Source organism: Vigna radiata, chromosome 4, assembly GCF_000741045.1.
Source record: "Vigna radiata var. radiata cultivar VC1973A chromosome 4, Vradiata_ver6, whole genome shotgun sequence".
NCBI lineage: Eukaryota > Viridiplantae > Streptophyta > Magnoliopsida > Fabales > Fabaceae > Vigna > Vigna radiata.
The window spans coordinates 15,949,607-15,977,329 of record NC_028354.1 but is presented as its reverse complement, the minus strand read 5'-3'; the positions used below and the strand labels follow the sequence as shown (position 1 = coordinate 15,977,329).

The following is a 27,723-nucleotide window of genomic DNA, read 5'->3' as shown; positions in this document are numbered from 1 at the left end:
ACAAAACCAAAAAAAAAAACATTACGCATGAAAGAATATAATTCCTAGTACTAATTGCAAGGGATATATCAGGAAATTAAATTATATATATTTTTTTTTATAAACTATGATATTGATTTAATTTATTAATCCTTGTATAAAGACTTTATGCATAAAATAAAATGAATTGAAAAGATACGTGATATTTTTTATAACCTAAAGTATTAATTAGAGTTGTTAATCTTATCCCAAAACCTTAAATGCTATGGTGCGAAAGAGCAAAAGTTTAAATTAATGGAGTGCAATGATTAATACGAAGTGTATGAACTTTGTTTGCTAAATTGACACTAACATGGTAGGTTGGCTAAGTTTTATTTATTTGTTTGTTTATTTATTTATTCATTATTTAATTTTTTGTTTTTTTTTTTTGCACAAAAAGACAAAAACTATTATTTTGTATATATATGTGCATAGAGATTAGAATGTGAAAGAGATGTGTATCATGTTTTGGTTGTGTGTGGTATGTGGAAGCAAACATTTCACAGCAGAAACAACTCACTTTCATTGTTTTCAGCTCCAGTCTTGGAGCTGAACATCTCGTCGTAATAATCTTCATTTCCTATATATATATATTCTGATTTTGTTTTTGTTTTCAAAATGAGAGAAAATGATCTAAATGATGATCAGAACAACCTTTGTAATGAAGAAACAGAATCAAAAGGTGCGAAAAGAAGCCTGGCTGAGAGAAGAGGGTTCAATTCAGATGCTGCAAAAATCAATACAGCACTGTTTTGTAGTGACACTACAACAGACCCTTCCCCTTCTCCTGCTACTCATCTCACCATTCCTCCTGGAATCAGTCCCACTGCATTGTTGGATTCTCCTATTATGCTTCCAAATTCCCAGGTATGGATATGTATATATATATATATATATATATATATATATATATATATATNTATATATATATATATATATATATATATATATATATATATATATATATATAAATAATATACACAAATCACACAAAACAAAACTTATATGCGTTTTTTTATAGGTACTTTGGGTGTGTTTTTCAATCAAAATTCCAGTTTCTACCCCAATGATCCACAAAATAAGAATTTGCATTAAAGATCATAGATTTTGTCTGGGTAATATTTCAATCTTGATTTGAGAACGGTTTGCTGCATCTGGGTTTGTTTTTGTGTGATCACCATTTCCTTGTTTTCAAATTTGCCATGAAAGTTTGATTTTTTTTTTCTGATTGGTGTTCCAGGCAACGCCATTATCTCCCACCACGGGGAGTTTCTTCGTGATGTCAACTCTTCCTCCCTATTCTGCTCCTCTAAATCAGGTACCATTAACAAATCCAAAATGTCTGCAATCTATTCCGCCAATTTTTTTGCATGATCTGAATATTGAAAACGATGTATTTGATGCAGAGAATGGGGAGTAGAAATCTTTGTCAATTAAGTACTATGAATCACAATAAGCTTGAAACATTTTCTTTGATTGATGGTGTGAATCTTTTAAACAAATATGAAGCCAAGCTTTTTGTGTAGTATTTGTTGAAAAATCCCATGACCTATACTTTTTTTCTCAGATATTATATGAAATGAATCTATTTAGTTTATATTTTTCTGACTATACTAGTGAATTTGGTTGGTAACCTTGAACTCAATAGGTTTCTAGTAATTTCCAGTCGGTAAAAGGAGGGAATAGAGAAAGCCAACTACCTCCTCAAGTTCAGTCACCATTAAATTTTTCATTCCCATCAGATTTTTCAAAAGGGCATATGAAAAATAGTGAAGTAAATTCATACAATGATATGAAAATGGTAAATGATAAGATTGTTAATGGCAATAATGTTGAGAAGCCAATCTCTGGTTCTGAAGAAGTAAGCGATGAAAGTGCTGTGCCCAAAAACGGTATCAATAGTGAAGATATTGTAGGACAAGCTGCTTCAGAAGGAGAACTGAAGGAAGCATCTCATGCAACAGGAGTGGTAAGAACCTCAGAGGATGGTTATAATTGGAGAAAATATGGACAAAAACAGGTAAAAGGTAGTGAGTATCCCAGAAGCTATTATAAATGTACACAACCTAATTGTCTGGTCAAGAAAAAGGTGGAACGATCACATGATGGTCAAATTACAGAAATCATCTACAAGGGTAATCATAACCATGTAAAACCACACTCTAGTCATAGAGGATCTGCACTTTCTACAGATGAGGTTTCAGACATGGCTGAAGAAGGTGCATTGGCTAAAGCTGATGGTGGGTTCATGTGGAAGAATATTCAGTCAGGAATAAAAGATTCAAAAAACAGTTTAGATTGGAAGGCTGATGGTCAGGAAAGGACATCACCAACTTCTGGTGTGACTGAGATTTCAGATCCTATATCAACCAACAAAGCTAAATCTCTATCCATGTTTGAATCGGAGGAGACTCCAGAGCTTTCTTCTACACTTGCTAGTCATGATATGGAAGAAGATGGAGCCACTCAAGCAATTGTTGAAGATGAAGTTGAGAATGATGAATCTGAACCTAAAAGAAGGTATTATGTTCTATTTGATAGTGTCTTTATGGCTCCATCTCAAGTGGAAAGAACTGAAATCTTTCTACATTAATTTTTCACTGCAGAAAGAAAGAGAACTATGCAGCTGAATCAAATTTGCCCCCTAGGTCTGTTCGTGAGCCAAGAGTGGTAGTCCAAATTGAGAGTGATGTGGACATACTTGATGATGGTTATCGCTGGCGTAAGTATGGACAGAAGGTTGTCAAAGGAAATCCAAATCCTAGGTAATGATCCTCCTTCTTTTTGCACTTGCTGGCCTGTTTATACTTCTCCACAATTGATTGAAACTTACCTCTGATGTAGCGTTTCTATCTTTAAGGAAGTATTATATTTAGCTTTGGGACATTGTTCTCAATGGTGTCATGTTTCCAATGACATCCAGTTATACATGTAGCTGATTTCATTTGTAATATAAGGTTTTTGCTTTTCTCTTTGTTGGGCTATTGTGATCTCAGAAGAAGTTTCAACTTTTCAACTATTTGAAAATGCATTTTGATCAAATTATTGTAGATTCTTATTTCTTATGGTTGAATGCTGATATTGGCTCTTTTTGAATAGTGTAGACAATTTTCATTCTTAAGTTGGAAGTATGCTTGTTTGATACTGTGTATGGATATTTATGAAGTTGTGATTCTGTTCTGTCTTCCTAGCTGTATATTTGAACGATTTTTGTGTTTTAAGAAGATCAGAGGTCTATTCTGCAGACTGGCTTGATTCTTTCTCTATGTTTTTCATCCACATCAAGCTTTCTCTCAATAGGGTTATGCTTGCATTTACATCATTTTGTCAGATATGTATTGAACATTTTCTTATGAATCTCTTCCATTTTAGGAGCTACTACAAATGCACAAGTGCTGGGTGTATGGTAAGGAAACATGTGGAAAGGGCCTCACACAATCTAAAATATGTTCTTACTACTTATGAGGGAAAACACAATCATGATGTGCCGACTGCAAGAACCAACAATCAGATAAACTCAAGTGATGGTGGTTTACACCCCAATGGTGTGAATGGGCAAGTGGCTCTTGCTTTAGCAGGGAGTGCTGGCATTAAGCCTGAGACTCATCAAACTCTTGCACATCATTTTGATAGAAAACCTGAATTCAGCAATGATTTTCTCAGGCCTAGTTTGATTGGAAGTTTCAGCAGTGACATGAAGTTTCCTCCTTCTTCCCTTTGCCAAATGAAGTATCCTTCCTTGAATAACACCATGCCTTATAGCTCCTATGGACTGAACCCTGATCGTTGTGCTGCACCTCAATCTGGATCCATTTCCTCAATGTTCCCTGATTTTCCAATGCCACTACCATTTAATCTTCCCTCATCTGGAAAATTTTCAATTGCTGGACTTAACTTTAACTGTGCCAAACCAATAAGTCCTATCCAATCTTTCCTTTCTGGACAGCAAGTGAAGGACATTGATACAGTATTTCTGAGGCCTAAGCAGGAACAGAAGGATGATACTATATATGGCTCCTGCATCCCCTCACTAGATCCAAATGCTTCACTCTCTTCTTCTTCAGCACCACCATCCATTTATCAACGAGTCATGCAAAATTTCCCTTCATAAACTCCTTTTACAGCTATTAGAAACACCACCATATTGCTCAGTTTTTTCTTTACTATTCCAGTGTCTTCCCTCCTGTTATAAATCTTCAGTTGTTTTGTTACTGCTGATAAAAGCTATAATCTCTTTATACAAATTGCTCACCAAAGTTCTTGCTAAGTAAATTTCTTTTCCTGTCACTCCTATTCTTTCATTTCTTTCATATATTTACTGAAACAAAATATTAAATCTTTTTCATGTATTTGTAATCAGTTACTGGTAGAAAATTAAGATTATTCCCTACTGGATTCATTTATGCTAGTGTCAATCACAACGACAATTTTCACCTTCTTACAGGAATAGCATTTGTGTGAAGCCATTTGATAATCTCGAGTTTATACTATCAAATTAATATTACTAAATTATAACAATTCTAATATTATTAAAATAATAGTCAATAAAATAGAAAAGATAAAATTAATCCTAAATATTTCAAAATGAATTTAGAATAGATTCATACCAAATTAGTTTTTATAACAGTTATATAAAAGGTTATAAAAATAATACTTAAAATATAAAACATATAAAAGATTAAATAACAAAATAAGAATAGTTAAAAGAAATAGAATTGAAAAGATAAAAATAATAATAAAAGTAATGAAAATAGGTTGATTGAACGGTTTTTTCAAAATATGTTTCTTTATTGTTTATCTAAGAATTATTTATCAATTAATTATTATTTTAGATTTTTAAATTAATTTATAGAAATTCATTTGTTGGTGTTCTCACCAAACTATGTTGTCAATTAAAATCAAGAATTTTGTAGATTAATCATAGTAAATTTAATCTAAGTAGATTCTTAATTAAATATTACCATGTCTCATTATGTCTATTTATTTTAGTAAAAAGATAATTAACTAAAATATATTTTTGATAAATATTGTTACCTTTAATTTTCAATTATTGGCAAGAACTCATTCAATCACATATCCGTTTCTAAATTTAATCAAAGTAGATTCTAAATGAAAATTAAAAACACTTAACTAATATGATCTATATGTTATATAGATTTAATATCATACTAATTTGTTACAATGTAGAAATCATTATTTTTACTTGATTAAAAGATAAAAGACATAGATAAAAATAAATCATAACAAAAAATAAAAAAAGCAAACAAATTTATTCATCTAACACTCTATGAAATATAGAAATAACATGACATAAAAATTATATTAAGAAATTATAGCATAATCAATATCAGAGGCTTAACACTCTATGAAATATAGAAATAACATAATAGAATAAGAGAGGGTGGAAAACATGAAAGATGGTGGAAATGATTGAACTGATTTTTTTTTTTTTGTGCTTTTTTGTTGTTGTAATATTCTTTTTGGTGATGTAATTTCCTCCCATTATCTTCTAAATTGATTATTATGGAGATATAAAAATATTTGAGAAGATCTTTGCTAGATTAAAAAAAATTAAAAAATATTATCTTTTTAATATTTACCGATATAGTTAAATAAGATAATTATTTGAAAATATCAAATATAATATATAAAGATATATTTTCTCCAAATGAACTTTTATCATAAACACTTATCAATTGTCAAAGCCCTTTTTGTAGAAAAAATACAGAATATCTAATTTTTGTTGCATGTTCACTCTTCTTGTCTTAGCCAAATTTATTCATTTTTTTCATGTTTTTCTTGCCTTCTTCATGCAATGTTTAACTTGACTTCTTGTAGTTTTTGATTATTTATTATTCTTGGATTTATTTTAAGGTCTCAAGAAACTTTAACCAATTAATTTTACACCTCCATGAGCTCAACTTAGTTGTAGTTGTACTAACACACATAAAAACACCTAAAGAACATTTAGGCAACTACAAATTATTTTTAACATATTTTTGTATCTCATGCTCAATAAACCCAATCATGAGAAATTCTAATTAAAATATTCTTTCAAACTATAAAAGCTAATTAAGAATCCATTACTAAAGGTTAAATGAGGGCATAAATATACACTTATCAACTTTTCCCAAGAATCACTAATGCAACAAACTATTATTTGTTTTGGTTTAAATATATTTTTAATTCTCGTAGATATAGTTAAGTTATTGAAAAGTGGTTTGATGTTAGAAATTAAAGCAAAACATATGTTATGATATGTTTTGCATATGTTGGCACATATAATCCTGACACGCTTCTTAGTTCAAAATAGCATTCATTCAAGTTCAAAATACCTTAGATAGACCAAAATAATACATCTTAGATAGTTCTAACAATAATACCACCACTTCAAATCACATAAGTTTCACATGTATATCACATATTCAAGTTATTTCAACCAAGATCAGATGCAAACTAGTCATACAAATTTATCAATATCCAAACTCATCAATTTATACAATCAAAATATAAACATGCATAAAAATAATATTAGCTTCTCTTACCTAGACTTGGACGCTCTAACTCAACTTTTTCTCTTGCTAGCTCTAATTCTTACAAGTTACTCTATTTATACAAAGAAAACTCATATCAATGATCTGAACATTCTTTGATGACCACAAACATATAGAGATTCGTCTAGAGCTCTCTTAAGCCACAAACAATCACCAACAATGCCAAATCCAAAACAAAAGATAAAATGACTCAAGAAAAAGTAAAAAATGAACTTACTTTGTTTTGAACTTTAATTGGATGAACGTGTAGAACTCTCAGCAATGACTCCTAAAACAGTCTCTAGTTTTGAAATGAAAGAAGGGGTCAAAAATCTAGAGAGAGTTCAAAGATGGGATTTTAGAAACGGTTTTAGAAATATGATGGTTTTTATAAAATAAAAACTTGATTAATAGAAATTTTATTTATAGTTTGACTTTTTAATTAATAAAATAATTTAGTGTCATAGTTCTAAAACCATTACTACTTTTAATCATTCTCTAGGTCCTTAAATTTTCTTCAGCAAGAAAAATTTGTGTCCTCGAAAATTTACTTTCCAGGAAAGCTATAATGATATGACTTTTTCATATCCTCTTCTAACTCCCATGTAGAATCACCCGTCCTTGCATCCCACAACACACTCATAAGACTGATTGTCTTTCCTCCTAGTTGCTTGGTTTGGTACTCATATTCTCATGGGGTTAGCTTCAACAAAAAGATCTTCTCTGATTTATACATCATCAAGTTCCAAGACATGGGTAGGATCAAACACATACATCCTAAGCTGAGATATGTGAAACACTATATGAAGTTTGGCAGACCAAGGACGCAAAGCAATCTCATAAGCCAATGTACCAATCCTCCATAAAATTTGATATGGCCTAGTGAACTTAGGTGACAACTTCTTAGATTGGATAGTCCTTACTAAACTAGTGGTAGGAGTCACCCTAAAAACACATGATCCATAATTGCAAACCATAAAGGTTTTCTTTAATCAGCATACGACTTTGTCTGTTTTATGAGACCTTTATTCTCTCTTGTATCTGGTTGACCTTCTAAGTGGTTTGCTATAGTAATTCTAACCATACCAACATAACTATCCCTTTTGGTACCAACATAAAGGGGGTTCTACATTTCCTTTCATACAATGTTTCATAAGGAGCCATGTCTATATATGTATGATAATTGGTGTTGTAAGTGAACTCCATTAGAGGAAACACCTCATTCCAACCACTTAAGTGATCTAGTGTACAAGTCATTAGTAGATTGTTCAATGACTAAATTGTTCTCCTAAACTAACAATCTATTTGAGGATGATAAGTAGAGCTTATTCTCAGTATGCTCCCCAAAGTGTTCTATAGTGTTTGGCAAATATGGACCTTGGATCTCTCGTTGGCACTATATTGGAGGGCACTCCATACAGCTTCATTATCTCTCTGATTTGAAGTTGTATCATTTTTGCCATAAACATCCTTAAATTCACATTTAATATATGAGCACTCTTAGTTAACTTGACTTGTATTAACCAGATAGCATCATGACCCCTCATAAACTGTGGCAAATGGGTAACAAAGTCCATGATTATGCTATCCCATTTTTACTTAGGTATATCAAAATTTTCTAACATATCACTCAACCTATAATGCTCCACCTTGGCCTTTTGGCAAGTCATACATGTTGTTACATACTAAGCTACTTTTCTTTTGATTCCAAACCACCAAAAGGACTTCCTCATATCCTTATAAATCTTAGTCATGCCAACGTTTTTTAGCCACTCATTTGCAGGCACACAAACACAGTTCCTATTACAAAATCTTTAGCTTGGTTTGTACCAATCAACTCAAATTTGTGCCTCAAGCTTGGATCTGCCTATTGCTTCTTCTTAACCATCCCAAAAAAATCATTATAAATACTCAACTGAATATAGCTAATGTTGTCAATACCCAATTAGCTTAAGCTCCTTGATCATCATGGATGACACGAGTACTACTTTTTTGTTCATGGCATCTTCCTCCATATACGTAAGTTGAAAGTCATCATCATTTGAAACATGTTGCTTTTTCTACAAAAAAAAAAAAACTCAAATCAATAATATGAACATTCTTTAAATATCATAGATAGATAGAGATTCATTCTCTTGAGTCATATGGAAGCACCAAAAATGTCACATGCAAAACACGAGAAAAAATATCCAAAAATAAAATATAAACTTACTCTGGTTTGACTCTAGTCAAATGGATGTGTAGAACTCCTAACAATGACTATTAAGATGGTCTCTGATTTTCAAATAAATTAATAATAGAGTTAAAAATTTAAAAAGAGTTTAGAAAAAGATTTAGAAAAAGTTTTATAAAAATGATAATTTTGTTTAAATAAAAATTCAATATACAAATTACATTATAATTTGACTTTTTAAATAATAAAATAATCTAGTGTTACTTTTTAAAATTTATTACTACTTTTAACTATTTTTATATTAATTCTCTCTTTCGTGATATATTGTGCTAGTGTAATAGTTTATTCTGGACATAAAATTCTTATACTCAGTTTGTTTAAGTTACACACACAATGAGACTATAAAAAATTAAAATTGCATATAATAGGATGTGAGTTATGAATAGTTATGACTCCGTTGTGTTACAAAATTTTAGTTTAGTTTAATATATTTTGTTCTATATTATAATGATATTTCAATTTTAACCAACTCTACTTAATGCTTCGGATTTGATTTATTTTTTTCAAAAGTGAGGTAATATAAATCAATACGTTATTCTAGTGATGAGTGACATTTTTTACTATTCAAAGTTTGTTTAAGTTATACACAATGTGACTATAAAAAATTAACATTGCATTTTTTTTATATAATTGGATGATATGAGTTATGAATTGTTAAGATCTATATAGTTACAAAAATTTAGTTTAGTTTGATATTTTTTCTATATTATAATGATATTTTCAATTTTGACCCATTCTTTTTTATGTTTCTAATTTGATTATTTATTTTCAAATTGAGGTAATATAATCTCTTCTATAAAAAATAATATCTTGTTATGGAACAAGTGATATTTTTTAGTTATTCTCTAAACCCTTACACTTTGTGTTAAATGAATGTAGAATTATATAATGTTACTATTACTCAATATTTAATATATATCTCTAACAAGCCATATGTTGTCATCCCCATCCCAATAAAATTACATGCATAAAGTATTTGATTTTGAATATTTTCTTTATTCTCGCAAAAAAAACTCTGATTTCAAATTTGCTAAAATATCATCGTTAAATTCTATCAATATATTAAAGTATTATCTATTTCAGAATTTCATACATTTATATAATTTGATCCTTAATACACGTATCAATACGTTAAGAGAAGAAGATTTATATAAATTATGTTATTCTCTACACTTTATTCTATCCTTGTCAATTTAGAGTCCTACAAATTATGTTTTTTTATAGTAAATGCTCTCATTGTACGATCACTGTCATATCTGAGTTTGAGATGAGTTAGATTCCCTAACGGAGGGCTCAGTCTGTCATGGATAATATGACTCTCTTTTAGGATCCAACTTCCTCTACCCACCCACAAACCATCGGAAAAACTATATCTAAGAACATGTCCAAACTTAAAAGCAATTTATGCACTAATTTCAATTTTTCTTTTGTCATAAACAATGAAGAAAGTGATCATATGTCAATTCCTATACGATGAATGGAACACTATTCTAAATCCAACCAAACAGAAACCCTCGTCATAACTTAAGCCTACTGGCTACAGAGAATTTGGATATTAGATGTTGTGTACTTCTGCTCTAGCAACATAGCCATGTCAATAAATAGAAATAACGTATAATCGTAACTTCTGCTGTGTTGCACTTTCTAGTAGATTAAGCATAAAAACTATACCTATATAAAATATTTACCCAATTACAAACATCAATTACCAACCAAAACAAGGATGTAAAATAAAAAGTGATATACCCTAGTGTCGGAAGATTTCTCACCAAGCAAAAATATAGAAGAGAATCATCATCCCCTGGCCAAGATGTGATATTGATCATAAACAATAAAAATGAATGGGGCTGTGGAGACATAAAACTGTACAAATTCATTATCCAATAGTCTAACTTAAAAAGAAATACAAATTAAAATTGGCAAACTTCGGAGTCAAAGTAAGAAGAACACACGTATCTGAATATGGATTTTACTGTTACAATAAAACTGGTATTTTGAATTCTACTGAGGCAATACTAACTTTAAGAAAATAACTTCCTTAAATTGATATGAAATTACTATAGCAAGGGTACACATATCAGAAGGGAATGGGGATCATTCAAGATGCTTTGCACAGTTAATCTCTCCTGATTAAAAAATCACATATTAAGATTTCAAATTAACCGTGGGTAAAAGACAGTAGTCCCATTGACAACTCAAGTATTTCCAGATTCGCCCATAATGTTTTCATTAAAGAATCACTGCCTCAAGGTTAATTATTCACTTAATCATTACAAACAAGTTTTAACATTAGAAAAAACTTTCTTCCCGTATGAAAGCCGCTACGAAAGTCTTTTAAGTCTTCCCAAAAATACTAATATTTTTTTTTTCCGAGCTGATACTTAAAAGAGAAAGCCACTACAAGAACCAAATGAATTATTTTACCTTGGCTTAACTAACTTCTGATCTTACTCGAGTAATCCCAATTAGCTGTTCTACTTCTACATTATGATCAATCTTAACCATAAGCGGCAACAAAAATCACATCACATCACACTATCCATTCACTTGAAACCAACCCTAAACCTAAACACAATCCACAGCATAGCAGTTATTGCACCAATCTTCTTTTCAACATATTCATCATAACACAAAACCAATTACCTAAAAAACCGACAATCCAACAGAATCTATCAGCACACACCACAAATTAATATTAGGTCAATAAGTCCACTTTAACTTTCAATATAGGGAACAATATACACTCAGATCCTTGAAAAGAAGGGCTCCCATACAACAAAGCCATTCTCATTCCTAGAAAAGACACTTCTTTGTCCCTTCAGACACAGCATCATCGCATTCATACATATTGCATCATAGTCCCTTCCCTCGATAAAACAACTAAGCATACCCACGTCCCGCAATACAGAACAACACCCTAGAAGACTTTAACTTAGACAGATAAAAGGAAAGAAAAATAAAAACAAAAAACAGAGCTTGAAGGGGCTATAACATAAGCGATGATAATGACCGATTAAGATCATTTTTTGTGGCTTCCGCGAATGCCTGGACGCGCCTTCGACGATTCGCTGGCGATTGTGGCGTGAAGGTTGACGACCTTGTCCTCCTCAAAGGGGATCTTGGGGTGACGCGCCTCGTGATGAATCTGCATCGATTTCACGTCAGGCGCCGTGACTTTGCAGAGCGGGCACTCGTATTTCGCGTGCCCGCCTTTCTCCACACCAGACCGGTCCGCCAGACCCGCCTTACCGCCGCCGCGGTTGGTAGTGGCGGCGTCGATCTTTGCCGCGATCTCCTTAGCCGTGTGCTTCTTGGGCTTCGCCTTCCCGGTCATCGCGTCGAGGTGCGGCTCTCCTTTCCGAAAATCAACGAATGATTCTCTTCCTTTTGTCCTTAACGGTTTGGATTTTTTGGGGTGGAAGAGGGTGATTTGGAATAGGGGAAGGTAAACCCTAGGGATGGGAGAACCCTAATTTGTGTTCGACCACCGAAAAGGGTTTGTTATGTTGTACTGCGTTGCGCTGCGTTTCGCTTGCGCGTTTGTGGAATGGATTTTGGTTATTAATAGGCACGGAACGCTAGAGGCTTATCTGGAACCCATTATTTTCAGCATTTCTCATGATGTCTGAGTCTGGGACACGTGGGCCTCTCTCATTCGTTAATATTCGGAGTTTTTTGTTTGGGCCAATTGCTTTCGGACACCTCCTTCGCATCAACTTGGGCTTAACGCAGTGTATTGTATTAGATTCCTCACAATCTTATCACCTATCATTCCTAGGGTTCTTTATTTTTTCAATTTTTTTATTCATTTTGGATGTGTCTTTAACAAACTTTAGTGGAATTAAGCATAATTTAAAGTTTCCTTAAAAAGCTAAAAAACTATTCGTTAGGATTAATATTGATAAAACTAAGCATGGTTATAGCGTTTGTCCATACAAAAGAGAATATATCATGTAAGATATTAACTTTTTATGAGAAATATTATGAGTTTATCTTTCAATTGAGAAATATTATGAGTTTATACATAAAAATACAATTTAGTTAGTATGTAAAAAATATAATTGTTTTTGGTCGATTAAATAGATAAAAGGGTTTAAATTTGATGGCAATACGTTCTATTTATGTCAAATCCATTGATAAATAATTTTGAAGAATAGTTCTTTAGATGATGAAAAAAAAAGTTTCAATAATTCATATATAAGGATATAAAAAGTTTTCCTCTCTTCCGCAAATTGACTCTCTTCATAGTTATGTAGTATATTTTATACAGTACATTCAAAAGTTATTCCTGATAATTTTCCTGCGAATAAAAATAGGAATAAATATTAATTTTTCAGTTATTCATTAACTTTAAGTTGGTTGGTGAAGTGATTTTAATTTTATGGATAAGTCTGTTGATTCTAATTTATATGCTAATAAGTAAAAGAAGCACACAACAATGAATATAGAATATATGTAACGTTAGATCAAAGATAAATATTAAGTTCATTTTATTGGATGATATTTCATTGGATGATACTTTATTTAATGAGTGAATGTTTACGAATTAGGATTTTGAACAGCAAAGAAGAAAAGTGATTTTACAACACTCGCAAATCTTTACTAGAAAATTTTAATTTGTTAAAGAGATCATGTTCAATTTGTTTGGAATTACCAAGTGATTTCACTTTCGGAAAGATAAGTTGAGATTTATTTGGAAAATGAGATATGTTAGTAGCAGTAGCAACTCTTGAAGGACAAGCCTACCCAGCTGCTTCATTTCACCATAGTAAGTGTACCTACTTGATTCACTCGTTCATTTTTTTCTTAGATCTTGCTTGTCAGGTGATGTAGCTCTTGAGCTTGGTTACCATTGTTTTCTTCCACCTTTTATTTTTTTAAAATCTTTGTGTTCTCTATCACGGTCTTTTTTCTCATTAAAAGAATATGATATGTTTGAGGATCTAAAATTATTTACAACATTAGTGCTTTTTTTTAATGGTTGTTTGACTTGATTTGTGCACTTTCCAAAGAGAAGAGTTAGAGATAGGGTAATTGAAGTGTATAGTAGGTTGAAGTTCAAATCCATCATAATCATTCGACCTTCCAAGGATATGCTCCCAATTGAAAGGCACTATAATAAGGTTTGTTACTAGGGTAAACTTCAAACTTCACTTGGGGTATAAACTTCAATTAGGACAGGCTTCAAACTTCTCCGTTAAAAAGACATGCGAAGAACACCATTGCACAATACATTTACACATTCCCACTCGTTGCAAATGTGTTTTACCACATCGATACACTGTTTTAACACATCACCATATAAGTTAACGTCGTTTCCAGAAAATTAACGGAATGGACTTGATTGATGTACATTAACGCATTTAAGATGAAATTGACATTTTTCTAAAAGCGAGAACCAAGTAGACAACACTACCCTAAAAGTGGGCACCTCCCGAGCAATTAAGCATATATTTTAATAATATTTTTTATGATAAATAATATCAATATAATGAAACCTTGTATTATGTGGATGGAATAATAGGCGAAGGAATGGAACTGCTTATCTCGGAAAATGAAGAGAAACTTAACTGACTAGCTTGCCTAGGATTAAGATCCCTATTTACCCAAGAGACTTAAAGGCTTGAAAGTCAAGACATTGCGCTTACCCTAAAAAATAAATACCTCACTAAACATTCTAAAGAAAATTGTCTTGCACACACTCCTGACCACTCTTATATCCTTAAGGGGGGATTCGCTTACATAAGGAAAGTCTTGCTTCTTTGCTCATAATGAAAGTCACTCTCATGATTAATTGATAGAAGAGACCATTAATTACTTTAAAAATACTATAATTTGGTGATATTTTTTATATTTGTTTCCGATATGGTATCTAAAAAATTATTTCCTTTACTGAACATATTTAAAAGCTCAAAACACTTAGATTATAAAGAATAAATGATTTATTATAAAAAGTAATAAATATGGAACAAGACATAAGTGATTATAAAAGAAATACTTGTATTGGTTACATTTTCTTTTTTGAAAAATAAATTCCAAGAATAACTTTCAAATACAAACGGGTTTTATAAGAGGCAATTTAATATGTTTTTATATAGTTTTGAACTTCAATGCTACAAGTTGTAACATTAAACATTTTAAACCAAATGCAAATATCTTTCAATCATAAAATGTCATATATTTAATTTAGATAAAACAATTTAAATTTTACTTTAACATCTTACCATTGATTCTAATTGAGTTAGTTTTACCTTCGATCTGACTTATTATGTCTTCAGTCTGGATCGACTCAATTCAACCTTTTTTAGTCTGAGTTAGCTCGACTCGACCTTCGACCTAAGCCAGCTCGACAAGACCTTTAACGTTGACTAGCTCGACTAGACCTTTGACTAAGACCCGTTGCTTGACCTTATGCTTGACCAGCTTAACACCTTCGATCACAGACGGCTCAACTCGACCTTTGGCTCGAGCCGGCTCAACTTGACCTTTGGTCTATACCACCTAGGCTCGACCTTTGGCCCAAGTTGTCTCTACTCCACCTTTGTCTAGGTCGACTTTACTCCACCTTCAGCTCAAGTCAACTAGGCTCCACCTTCACTCTTAACCGGATCGGCTCAACCTTTTCCCCAGACTAACTCGCCTTGACTATGTATAGACTGACTCGGTTGGACCTTCGATTTATGCTAAAACAACTTGACCTTTGGTTTAGTTGAATTAAATTGACTTTCGATTTATGCCAAATCGACATATATTGACATGACTCAACCTTCATCCTAGATGACTCAAGTAACTTTTGACTCGGATCCATTCAGCTCGATTATTGGCTCAGCTCCAGTTGGTTCGACCTTTGACTTTGACCAAATGTCATGTCAAGTCAATATGGTCTCATAGTTGAGTTAATTTGACTCGGACTACATGTTGAGATGATTCATCATGAGCTGAAGGTCGATGTGAACCGAAATTTAGACATGTGAACTTTTTTCGTCCTGACTAATGAAGAATTCCACAATTTGTGAGATTTAAAGTTCCTTCTTTTTTTAGAGAACTTTAACTCTATTATTTTAGTTATTTAAAATACCTTCTTAAAATTTCTAAATTTTGACTTCTTTTTAATTTTCTTATTCAAGCAAGCCATTTTACATCAAAGAACTTCAAATTCTCCAAATAAGTGAATTATCCTCTTAAATTGTCTCATCCAAACACAACATAATGTACCGTACAATAGTAAAAAATCCCTATTAATCAAACACTCTTGAAAATAAAGATAAAACTAAAGAATCAATACACTAAATAGATGCTTGAAGACATTAATCAATAGTCTTTGATGAATCTCTATGAACACATTGTTCACCAATGATAATTACAAATGAAATGAACATAAATATATTAAGTTAATCATCAAACTGCTTTATTACTGATTGAATCACACGAATCAATTATGAAATAAATACAAATATAAAAATATATCTATACTTATTTATTTTTTGTATTTTCTATCACATTAAATTAATATAACTTAGCGTACCTTATATTTAAGGTTTGAATTTAAAATATTACATATGTATTTCTTACTTTAAAATGTGATACATTCTATTCTAAAAAATATGAAGTTCCATATATCTTAAGAGTAAGGATGATAACGAATCAAAACAAACACTAGTGTATATTTGTTACTTGTTCTCTCTAAAAAAATATACCTTATTTATTTGTTTCATAGGTATTCGTGAAAGAATATTTGCAAATATTTTTATACTTTTGAGTATCTATAGATGCCAACAAATATTTTTGTATTTTAAATTAAATTACTTAAAAACAATGTTTAACACAAACTCAAATAAAAATTAATTGAAAAATAAAGTTACACATTAAAATATAATGAAAATAAATTAGTTTTTCTAAAAATTAACATAAATTAATATTTTTGAAAATAATTTTAATTTAGTACTCAAATAAAGTTTACTAACATTTTTTAGGGCTAACCAACATTAGCATATTATATATCATAATCTCCATATTATTATCATAAACAAGCAAAAAAATTAACATATATTCACACCTATTGTCTACATATATTCCTTAAAAATATTGTTACCTTATGAATTTTATTTGCCATCCTTAACTTGGGTCAACAAACTTAATTTTTTAAGCTAATTTGACTATACTAAGTTCCTTAATCAACTATATAATTTGGATGTTGAAAATTATATGTTTGTCACTAATAAAACTATGATTTTATGTAAGCTTATAAAATTAAAGAGGTGTTTATAAACATTTCAAATGAATTGTAAAGGCTCTTTTATAGGTTTTTCTGAATTAGAGATAGAAAAGTTATTTTGTCTACAGTTTAAGCTTTAAAATTTGGATATTAAATATTTATTCATTGTTTACTCTCTTTTTTTTTTCTTTTTCTTTTTTTCTCTAAACTAACTTTGTGTGAGATTGTATTTAAACATTGTGTTGTTTAGTTTATATGATAATTATGCTGCAACCTATTGTAAAGCATTAACTTGAAACTTTTACTCAAACAGTCTTCACATGTATGATTAATTACATGCTATAAATGCAATTTTATGATTTTTACTTCAATTCTATATTTAAGATAAAAGAGTTACTCTAAGAAAAAACCTTGGGTAAAAAAAGTAAGAAATGATCAGTGTATGGAAAGATAAAAGAGTTTTTTCATTTTGGGCTTTACTATATACAGCCCCTACTTTGTTAAGTTTACATCCTGTATTGTTGTTTTTTTTTTCAAAAGAAAAATCAAATGTCCACGACAAATAAACAAATAAAACTTGTCTCTCGTTTATGAGTGCACAAATAATACAAAACATTTTTTCAGTTTGCATTGTTTCAGAATACAAAATAAAAACACATTTGTGTTTTGTACACTTTCACAATTAATACAAAGTACAAAAATGTCTTTATTTGGTATTTTAAATTATTATGGTTATAAAATGCTAATTAACATTTTTATTACACTAAAATATGTTGAATTTATTACTTTTTAATAATTAATTAAAAAATAAAAATTACATATATATATATATATATATATATATTATAAGTTATTAAATAATATAACTGTCATTTTTTCAAAAGAGAAATCATTTAGTTTTTTTATTAAATAAAGAAACTTATTCAATTTTTTTTATTTTATTAAATAATAACTAAATAAATTATTTTATTTCTTCAAATGTAAAATTATATCATCTATACAATTATACACGTATTGTTTCGAATTTTATCCTAACAATGTTTTTTGGATTAAAATAATTATTTTACAAATTTTATTCTCTTTTTCTAATTTAACCGTTTTTTTCAATTTGATATTTTCTTACAAATTTAATCATTTTTAAACTAAAATAACCATCTATAATAAAAAAATCATCTACCAAATAAATAAATAAATAATTTTTATTTATTTTTATAATTATAAAATTAATAATAATTTTATTTTTTTGTTATATCATAATAAAAGTGACTACTCAGATATCCTTTTTATATATAATGATGATACTTAATTTAATACAAATTAAAAATATGCAATAAAAACATGATTTTATTATATATTTTTTTTATTGCAATCCTTTTCGTTTTCGGTTCACTAGCTGTGGATATTAAAATTTAATATAGTTATGACATGTTTTCAGTTTTAAAGTTTATGGTTCAATGATATACCTAGAAATGTTAAGAAAATGAAAAACAGGGTTTGCCTAAGAAAACATACAACAGAAAAGGAGGCGTACATACAGAACAATTTCAAAGATATACTACATGATAGCATTCGTTTACATCATTCCTTTACATCAATCAAACAGCTTTGTTTGTTTTGGAGTGTCTTCATTGTTATCCACAAAGCAAAAGCTTATAAATCAAAAGGAAAAAGTTACTGTTTTTCTTCACGAATTTCTGTTGGACAAGCTCTTCTAACTTTTCACTTATATAGTAAACACTAAACTCCAAAATTCAAATTCCAAACGCAAACCAATCCAAGTTGCTCCCTCCACTATGCTGCTTACCAAATCAGCACTTATCTTCTTACTTCAGAAGGATCATGAAAAAATATTGATGGATCCATTCCTTGGAACTATCAGATCAAATTTTCTTATACACCAATAATGGTTATTATTTGCTTACAAATACATGGCTTCAGAAAACTACACTCACAATTAATGGCATACTCGTTTCTATGAATTGCTTGCACCACTCTATTTCTGTTGGTGCTAGACAATGTAAATAATATGGGTAAATGGGAAGGTGGAAAAGAAAAAAAAAAGACCACACGGTTTTCTTTAGAAGTCGAAGTAGTCTTAAAGATATTTGAAAATGACGCTGGATGAATCTGAGAAAAACTATATGAAGTATGAAATCTACAAAGTAAAAGGAAAAGAATTAAATCCCGTCACAGCTAAAATGATGTCAATCGGGGCTTCTGTAAATTCTCTTCTTTGTACAACAACCGACGCTTTTTCGAACCATATCCGTGGTACTGGTAGATTATGCTGTAAAGGCACTGGCTCAGGCTTAGAATGTCAAACATTTCTATAAATGTTAAGTCCATTGTCCTGGATTTAGCACCAGCAAATCGTTGGTACTCCTCAAATACAGAAGATAAACACCAATTCTGTAATTTTCGCAAGCAACCAACAAGGCAACCAGTTCTATGCTGCATAAAAGAAGAGCCGATTCGTCAGAATATTTATTTAAAACAACTAAGTAGAAAAAAGTATTATAGGTCTGTTTTGTTTGCTCATTTTTGTACTTTTAAAAACTGCTCTTTGAAATAATTTCATCCCACTGAACAACCAATTTCTCCTCCAAAATCTATTAGGTTAGAAAGCTCTTATAAAACAAAATAACAGAGAAAGTTTGGAGATTTTGTATCACCCTCTTCTACTTTGTTGTCCTAGTTTAAGAGGAAGTTAATAAGATAGGTGTTGTATGTGGTGAACTCGATGTGTCTGTCTTTATATTTTCTAAAAATAGAGATCAAACACACCCTAAATTTACAGTTTGTGCATCTTTTAATACCTTTCCTCGCTTGCAGTGGATCAAAACAGGGTGATTTCTCACGTCTGAAACAACAACAAAAATCAAGAACTTATTAATATCCAATAAACAAGAGACAATGCAGCAATACCAAGAATACATATACACACACGGAAAAAAAAAAATCTATGATTGTTATATTCGAGTACCAATCAAAACCTTCAGTGCATCCATCACAGAATCCTTGAGAATAGGGGTAGAAATATCCTGCACACAGTACAAAAACTTGTTATCGCTGGAAAATAAATAATAGGTTAACAAGGAACCAGTTATTCAAATGCATCCACCAACACCAGGTATCCTTGATTGACTAAAAATTCGTCCTTAACGCAGAAAGACATTCACTCGATACCCAAAACTAATAGTTTAAGAAAAAAACCAGATCAAGACTGTGGCATTATATGTAGCAAAAAAACAACTACACAAAAGCAAAAGAATTACAAATTATAGTGAATCCCACTTAGTCCTGTGCTGAAATCAACTAGAAAATTTCAAATTTTAAAGTAAACGAGAGAGATTTCATAAAATTTAGACGCAAAAGTTGATTTTAATCTGTAGAAGAATTTAGTCTCTCTTTTTTTTTTTCTTATTCTGATAGTGAGAAATTATCCAACAGTCTAAACCTTGACCTGATAGGCACTTCAATAAAATCTGTCACCAAAATCAAGAGACCCAAATATTCCATATCGTAAAGAGAATCTCTTCAAAACAACATGAATCACATACCACACGACAAAAACACCTTTCAACGCAATATATGAACAAGAAGAATAATAATTATAGCAGCAATACAAGAGAAAAGAAAAATTACCGTTTTCCCCTCAATTGCAAATTGAAAGAGCCGAATATTCTGCGACCGAAGGAACTCTAGATTTTCCTCAGGATAAGGCTCGGGGCACAGGTATCTGCACCAATTCGCAACCTCGTATTTAAGTTTCACGCTTAAACATTAAAAAACACAACATAATCTGCGGAAAAATCAAAATATGAGACACATTACAGAATTCTTTAATTTAATTCTTTATTTGAGGGGAGCGGAAGGGGAAAAAAATGACTTGAAGCCTGAAAGAATCTTTAAGAATGAAAATTGAAGGAAGGGAGAGACGAACATGATGGAGCGAAGGTTTAGGGTTTGGAGAAAGGGGAAATTGGATGAGGTAGGAAAACTGGATCGGAAAATGCAGTCCTCGACCATGGCGAAGTTAGGGGGCGGAACCAGAACGGCGTCGTTGTCCTCGCCGTTCTCGACCTCCACAATCAACCCCATCGTTGGTTGTTCCAAGCCTCAATGCGTTTGTTTGAATCTCTCTCGAAAATATGAAAGATTGGATTTTTATTGAATGTGTATTATATAGAAAACAGAGGCAATGAAGAAGTTATAATTTTCAGAATCTCTTTGCTTATTGGGATTCTTCTGTTCCTCCTTTTAAGGAGAATGAGAAGGTCAATACGACGCCGTTTCGAACGAATTTACGGGTTTTTCCCTCTCTCCCTCTGATTCCAAAACGGCGTACAACTAGATTTTGCTGTTGGCGCTGTTGCGAGGAACCCGCAGTGAACAACGCTCCCTTATTTATTATTATTTTTTGTAATATTATTATTTTGTCACCCTTTCCTTACATTATATTATTCTCTGATATATCTTTTTAATATTATAACTATTTTATTACTTATGAATTTTTTAAAACTATATAACTTCATATTTGTTTTGTTTACTTATATTAAATATTTTCGATATTTATTTTTTGTATATGTTATATTAATAAATAGCGAGTACAAAAGTTTAAGCCTTATTAATAATGAAGATTAATTCGGTATTTCGGTGTTTTTAAAAATGTTATTAAAGTAGTTGTTTTTATTGGTATGTGATGTTAGAAGTGTTATATATTAAGGATTAGAGAGAATACATGATAAATGTTTCATGTGATTTATAGTATGGTGGTATTAAATGCATATTTGTATTTAACATTTTCTTATAACTACATATTTTTTTCATAATATAACGTTACTCTAAAAAATTAAGAAGAATCACCTTAGTTATTTTCTATATCAAAAGGTATTTTACATTTTTTAGTCATCACAAATAGTTTAATATTATATATTTATTAATTTTAATAATAATTGTAAAATATTATATATATATATATATATATATACATATATATATATATATATATATATATACATATATATATATATATATATTCTTTAAAATCATAAGAGATAATTAACGGGAAGATATTATAAGACATAATTGTTTTTTTTAACTAACATAGAAGTTCAAACTCGTAGCTGCTTGCACATTACATTAGCAAAAGTAAAGAATAAAATATTATTTATGATTATATAGTAAGATTTGAATTGAATATGACACAAAATATTCCTCGTATTCACGTTGAGTCAAACTACAGCCACTTGTGGAAAGTATATATAGAGCAACCAATGGTGGTAACGATTGATTGAAACGTGATATATGAACAAATGTTCCTATGCATTGAATCAAAGGTTGTTGTTCCTTTCACCCAGATCATCAAATCCATTGGACTATGTTTATTATTGGTTTGTGTGATTTTTTACAGTAAAAAATGATGAACTTTGCTGAGACTCAAAATTCAAAGAAAAATGATATTTTAACATTATTTTTTGACACTATTTTGATATTGTACACTGTCAAAATGTAATTGGACGATTTCAAATTAAAAAAGTTGAGACAGAAGTATATTTGGAAGAAAAAAACTAAAGTTTGTTTTCCAAATAGTGTGTACAGTATCAAAATAGTGTCAAAAAATAGTATTAAAATATTATTTTCCAAATTAAAAATGGGTCAACACGGCCTGTAAAGGGTTTTCATTCTGGCAAGCAAGCATGATGTATGATTTTGTGCTGATTTATGAAAAAATAATTTGTTGTGTAAACGTCCGATTACTATAGCTAAACTATTAGGTTTTAATTGGGTTTATTATACTCTATCATAAGTCGACTTGTTTAATCTAATTATAAGTTGCTCTAGGTTATTTAATTATAAATTAGTCTATAGTACTCAATTGTTTTATGTGATTATAAGTTAATTTGTTTTTATTACAAGTGGATCTATTTTTATTTAGTCACAAATTTATTTGTTTTTACTTAATTATAAACCGATCTGTTTCTATTTGATTATAAATCAGTTTGTCATTTTTTAACTTAACATACTATAAATCAAAGAATTGGATTATTAGATAAATAAACCATTAAATCCACTTTGATCCTATAAGACCCACAAAAAATCATAATTATTTTATAAATGATAAAACTATTACATTTACTATTATAAATATTAACTGTTATTTGTACATACCATTAATTTGATATGGAGTGACTTTTACATACACACTTCCATTTAATTGTGAAAAAGATAGATACTAAGAAAAGAAAAAAAAATTAAAGCAAAAGAAAGATTAAAATTAATAATATTAATCTTCACATCATATAGTCGACTCCCTAATTATCCAATTTAATATATTGTTGTATATTATTTCAGTATTTGTCATTTGTGTGATGGGTTTTTGAAACTATTGGTGTTAGTTTAAAATATTAATATTTTAACCTTTTTTCAAGGCTAAAATTAAGGCTACAATGTGAACGTTTTCTTTAGCTTGAAGTAAAAGTTACTTTCTCTAACTTCTAATCAAATTGATCTTTCTCAAAGAACATTTTTACTTAAAAAGTAAGAAAAAAATTTATCACGTCTAATTTATAACAGTGCAGATTTATATTACTTTAAATATCTTCAAATAAACTTATCTTAAATATAACTTCATATTTTTATGATTTTAAGTTTAATATATTTAATTAATTTTGCATTGGATATATATTGAATAATTTTTTTAGATTTTGAAAATTTTAAATTAATGTGTATCTAAATTGTTATATAATAAGATCCAACTATGTTTAAGAAAAACAACATTATATTGTGTTGATGCAAGGTTATATTAAGTTAACTTAGGTTAAAGTTAAGTAAAGTCAATTTGAACTCACTCTAAATTAGTCAGTTCATGACCAAGTCGAGTTGTATTAACTCAGGTACAAATCAAGTCAAGTGGATTCAAGTCCAGATTGAGTCAAGTCAACCTAGACTTAAGTTTTATTGAGTTAGAATGAGCTAACACTTAATCAAGTTAGGTCGACTCTAAGTTTATTTCATTTGAGGTTGGCTTACATATTTTCAAGCTGGGCTAAGGACAAATTATCCTAGTCTTATCAAGATCAGCTTAGACCCCGACCTATTGAGATCAAGTCGGGTCTGCTCTAAGTCAAGCCAAGACACTTAGTGCCTAAGTCAAGTTAAGTTGGATCAATAGAATTAAGACACAAAACTAGGTTAAGTCAAACTTGACTTAAGTCGAGTTAACTTTGAAAAAGGTGGAGTTTTATCAACGTGAGTTAAAGACCAATCGAGTCAATTAGGGCTAGTTTGAGACAAGTCAACTAGATCCTAATTAGAGCAACACCAACGCGTACTCAAATCAGGTCAAGTCGATCCAAGCCTAACAAAAGAAGAATTAGCTAAACTAAGGTTGAATTGAGTCATCTCAAACCCTAGTTGAGCGAAGTCGTCCTAGGCCCATGTCGAATGGACTTAGCCTAGGCCATTGTTGAGTCGAGTTAATCTTGGACAAGATTGAGCTAAGACAATCTAGACTAAGGTTAAGTGAGGTCAGCCTACACAAAGGAAAAGGCAGGTCAATTTAAGCCATGTTGTGCAAAGTCAAGCCTAGGCATGGTTGAATCTGTAACGCCCCGACAAGTTACAGGGGATATTGATTGCCCCCACACATCAACACGGGGCTTTGTAATGTGTTTTGTCCTCACTCGCACATTTTATGGGAAAACTTCCCAGAAGGTCACCCATCCCTAAATTGCTCCAAGCTAAGCATGCTTAACCATGAAGTTCTTATGGGTTAGGCTACCGAAAAACAAATGCATTTGTTGATATGAGTAGCCATTTAATTCCTTTAAGTTATCCTTCAACCGTATAGTCCCATACCTATACAGTATCTAGATCCCTCTCATTCCGGTATGTTCGATTCGTCCATGTGTCCCTTCCACTAGAAGCCTGCCAGGAGCCGCTCCTTGTCTGTGCCTCTTGCACTCCATGCCTCTTTCACCGGCGATCACTCCCCGCCCTCGTCAGTGTCCGGGTGTCACATGCCCACCAGCTTCCGCTTGGTTCGTCCTCGAATCACACCCTACTGGGAGAGGCTAGGCTCTGATACCATTTATAACGCCCTGACAACTTACAAGGAATATTAACTGCCCCCACACATCAACACGAGGCTTTGCAATGTGCTTTTTTGTCCTCACTCGCACATTTTCTGGGAAAACTTCCTAGAATGTCACCCATCCCTAAATTACTCCATGCTAAGCACGCTTAACCATGGAGTTCTTATGGGTTAGGCTACCTAAAAACAAATGCATTTGCTTATCGGTAGCCTAACCCATAAGAACTCCATGGTTAAGCGTGCTTAACTTTGAGTAATTTAGGGATGGATGACCTTCTAGGAAGTTTTCCCAGAAAATGTGCGAGTGAGGACAAAACACATTGCAAAGCCTCGTGTTGATGTGTGAAGACAGTCAATATTCCTTATAAGTTATCGGGACGTTACAGAATCTGAACGTCTTAGGCCTCCATTTAGCCTAATGAGCATAAGTAGGACTAGGTAAAGTTTAGACTAATTGTAACCGAGATCACTAGGCCAAGTATAACCATGTTAAGGATCACAATATAGGTTGCTCTGTTCGTTTAATCCCATTTAACATTTCTCTCAAATAATGAGTCGAGTCCGTCTACCCTACATAAGAAATACATACGAATTTATTTAACTCACTCCTATCTAATATTTGCCTTGTAAGCCTCCGAGCACATCCACATAAAAATTATTTGTTTTATAATTTTCTCTCTTAGTTGCATATACAATATTAGGGTTCAAAAATTTAATAGTTTATTTTTTTAATTCAATTAGTATAAATAATAAATTCTATAAGTTTATTTTTAAAATAGATAATATTCATAATTTTATGTTTCTAATTTTTAAGTACTGGTTAGAAATTTCATAATAAATGTATATAACTAAAAAAAACTAAAATTTAAGTAAGTCATAACAAATTTTCGAATCTTGTTATTAAATGTTTGTCATGCACCACTCAAATTCCACCTTTGTTTTATAGTCTCCCAACAATGCATTTAAGTTCTCGTTTTGCTTTCTTCTTTATTCTTGTTTACCTATTGAACAATAAAAAGACTATGTTTAGCATAAAAACTATTTGACAAAATTATATATAATACCGAAACTTCGTATTTTCTATTTCTTATTTTACACTATTTTTAAAATATTTTCATTACATCATAAACACATTCATTTTTTTGGTACATATAAAGGAGATGAACATGACGTTTAATAACTTTGAATGCATCTTTCATGATAATATTTGATGATAAATGAATTTTAGAGGAAAATTTGGTGAATTAGAGTTGTTTGAATTAAAAGAAATATAATATAATTTAAATGAATCTGAGATAAAAATTTATAAAAGTATGTATACGAGGATATGATAAATTAAAAAAAAATCAATATATAAAATTATTTTAAATGAATATTATGGATAAATATTCATACAAATATGTATTATTTTAGATTCTTATAAATAATATAATTGCTTTATTTAATTTTCTTAAATAACTAAAGAATAGATGTATTTTTAGATATATATATATATATATATATATATATATATATATATATATATATATATATATATATTTCTCATATAAAAAATTTATATTTTCATAATATTAGAGTGATTTGATTAGCTGTTTGAAATACTTAAAAGTCAAAATTCTGAGGTGACTTTTTACTTCTAAAATAGATAATCTACAAGTATATAAAACACTGGTGTTTATCTAGAATATGCAAGAAAAGGATTTTTGAATTATTGATTTATTGTTAGAGATGCCTTAGAAATAATAGTTTATCATTGAAATGATTTTTCTATTCTAATACTGATAGTTATTAATATTTATTATTAAACATGTTGATATAAATTTAAATATAAATTAGAAAAATAAATTAAAATTAAGAGATTTATAGAAATAAATTTCAATTGTATTATTATTATTATTATTATTATTATTATTATTTAAGTGACTTATTTTTTGTGAATAGCATGTTGTATACACACTACAAAAATTTCTAATTTTATCGAAGGTTTTTTTCTACGTTTTCGGGGTTTTAATATATATATAATTATATATGTAAATTAAGGAGTACAACTATTCAAATTTGATTGGAATTTTAAAACTTAAGTACAAGTTCATAATTCTCCAAAATACATGATTGAAAGGAGATTTAAAGAATGTTTCCAAAATATAGATCATGATAAAATAAAAGCTAGAAGTCTTTTAAAATAAAGAGCTATTTAAAATAAGAGCTAGTAGAAATCCTAAGCATTAGGGGCTGGGTCTTCTTCAATCTCCAACGCTTGCTCCAGGGGCATATCATCACCTACTGCTCACATCCAAAGGATTGGATGATCATCGTAAGGAGGAAGGCAAACACATACAACACACACAATGTAAGGGTAAGCTAGGTCTCAAAACAACATACAAGTCAAATTAAGTCAATCTAATATATCCAAGAACATTCACACATATGAACTTGCAGGTCATCATCGACATAGACATCATTTTCATACATTATACGAAAACAAGCATCCTATCATGTGAAGACCTCTAGACTTGTCCGGACTTAGAATGTATGTAGAGTTGGAACGGGTTATGCACTTGTGGTGGCCTCTACTGCTTTGCAAAGTCATTATATATATATATATATATATATATATATATATATATAT

At 30.4% G+C, this 27,723-nt stretch overlaps 3 protein-coding genes across 5 annotated transcripts; 1 reads left to right on the top strand and 2 right to left on the bottom strand.

Annotated features, from left to right (window-relative positions):
• The first annotated feature begins 484 nt into the window (after positions 1–484).
• LOC106759467 (probable WRKY transcription factor 33) lies at positions 485–4,416 on the top strand. Of its 3 annotated transcripts, none has more exons than XM_022779941.1 (6): positions 487–581; positions 692–885; positions 1,259–1,336; positions 1,667–2,538; positions 2,625–2,783; positions 3,391–4,416. In XM_022779941.1, the coding sequence occupies exons 2-6, from the start codon at positions 868–870 to the stop codon at positions 4,127–4,129; spliced, it is 1,866 nt and encodes a 621-aa protein (XP_022635662.1). In that variant the 5' UTR covers positions 487–581; positions 692–867; the 3' UTR covers positions 4,130–4,416. The 3 variants fall into 3 exon arrangements, with proteins under 3 accessions (XP_014498138.1, XP_022635662.1, XP_022635661.1); XM_022779940.1 differs by having other exon boundaries at positions 686–885; XM_014642652.2 differs by having other exon boundaries at positions 485–885.
• Positions 4,417–11,462: 7,046 nt separating this feature from the next.
• Positions 11,463–12,334, bottom strand: LOC106759468. The gene has a single exon (XM_014642654.2). It carries the CDS (start codon positions 12,116–12,118, stop codon positions 11,804–11,806), a length of 315 nt encoding a protein of 104 aa, XP_014498140.1. The 5' UTR covers positions 12,119–12,334; the 3' UTR covers positions 11,463–11,803.
• Positions 12,335–18,531: 6,197 nt separating this feature from the next.
• On the bottom strand, positions 18,532–21,356 carry LOC106758696 (probable tyrosine-protein phosphatase At1g05000). Its single transcript, XM_014641654.2, has 5 exons — positions 20,943–21,356; positions 20,645–20,738; positions 19,983–20,040; positions 19,816–19,859; positions 18,532–19,450 (listed from the first exon to the last, which is right to left on the bottom strand). The coding sequence occupies exons 1-5, from the start codon at positions 21,098–21,100 to the stop codon at positions 19,193–19,195; spliced, it is 612 nt and encodes a 203-aa protein (XP_014497140.1). The 5' UTR covers positions 21,101–21,356; the 3' UTR covers positions 18,532–19,192.
• Positions 21,357–27,723: the final 6,367 nt, after the last annotated feature.

Coding starts and splice junctions, on each gene's coding strand:
- LOC106759468 (XM_014642654.2), bottom strand. CDS start 12,118: ATGACCGGGAAGGCGAAGCCCAAGAAGCACACGGCTAAGGAGATCGCG.
- LOC106758696 (XM_014641654.2), bottom strand. CDS start 21,100: ATGGGGTTGATTGTGGAGGTCGAGAACGGCGAGGACAACGACGCCGTT. Junction 20,041..20,644: donor TTGCAATTGAGGGGAAAACG/GTAATTTTTCTT, acceptor TACTGTGTGCAG/GATATTTCTACCCCTATTCT. Junction 19,451..19,815: donor TCCACTGCAAGCGAGGAAAG/GTATTAAAAGAT, acceptor TCTTTTATGCAG/CATAGAACTGGTTGCCTTGT.
- LOC106759467 (XM_014642652.2), top strand. CDS start 637: ATGAGAGAAAATGATCTAAATGATGATCAGAACAACCTTTGTAATGAA. Junction 886..1,258: donor TTATGCTTCCAAATTCCCAG/GTATGGATATGT, acceptor TTGGTGTTCCAG/GCAACGCCATTATCTCCCAC. Junction 2,539..2,624: donor GAATCTGAACCTAAAAGAAG/GTATTATGTTCT, acceptor TTTTCACTGCAG/AAAGAAAGAGAACTATGCAG.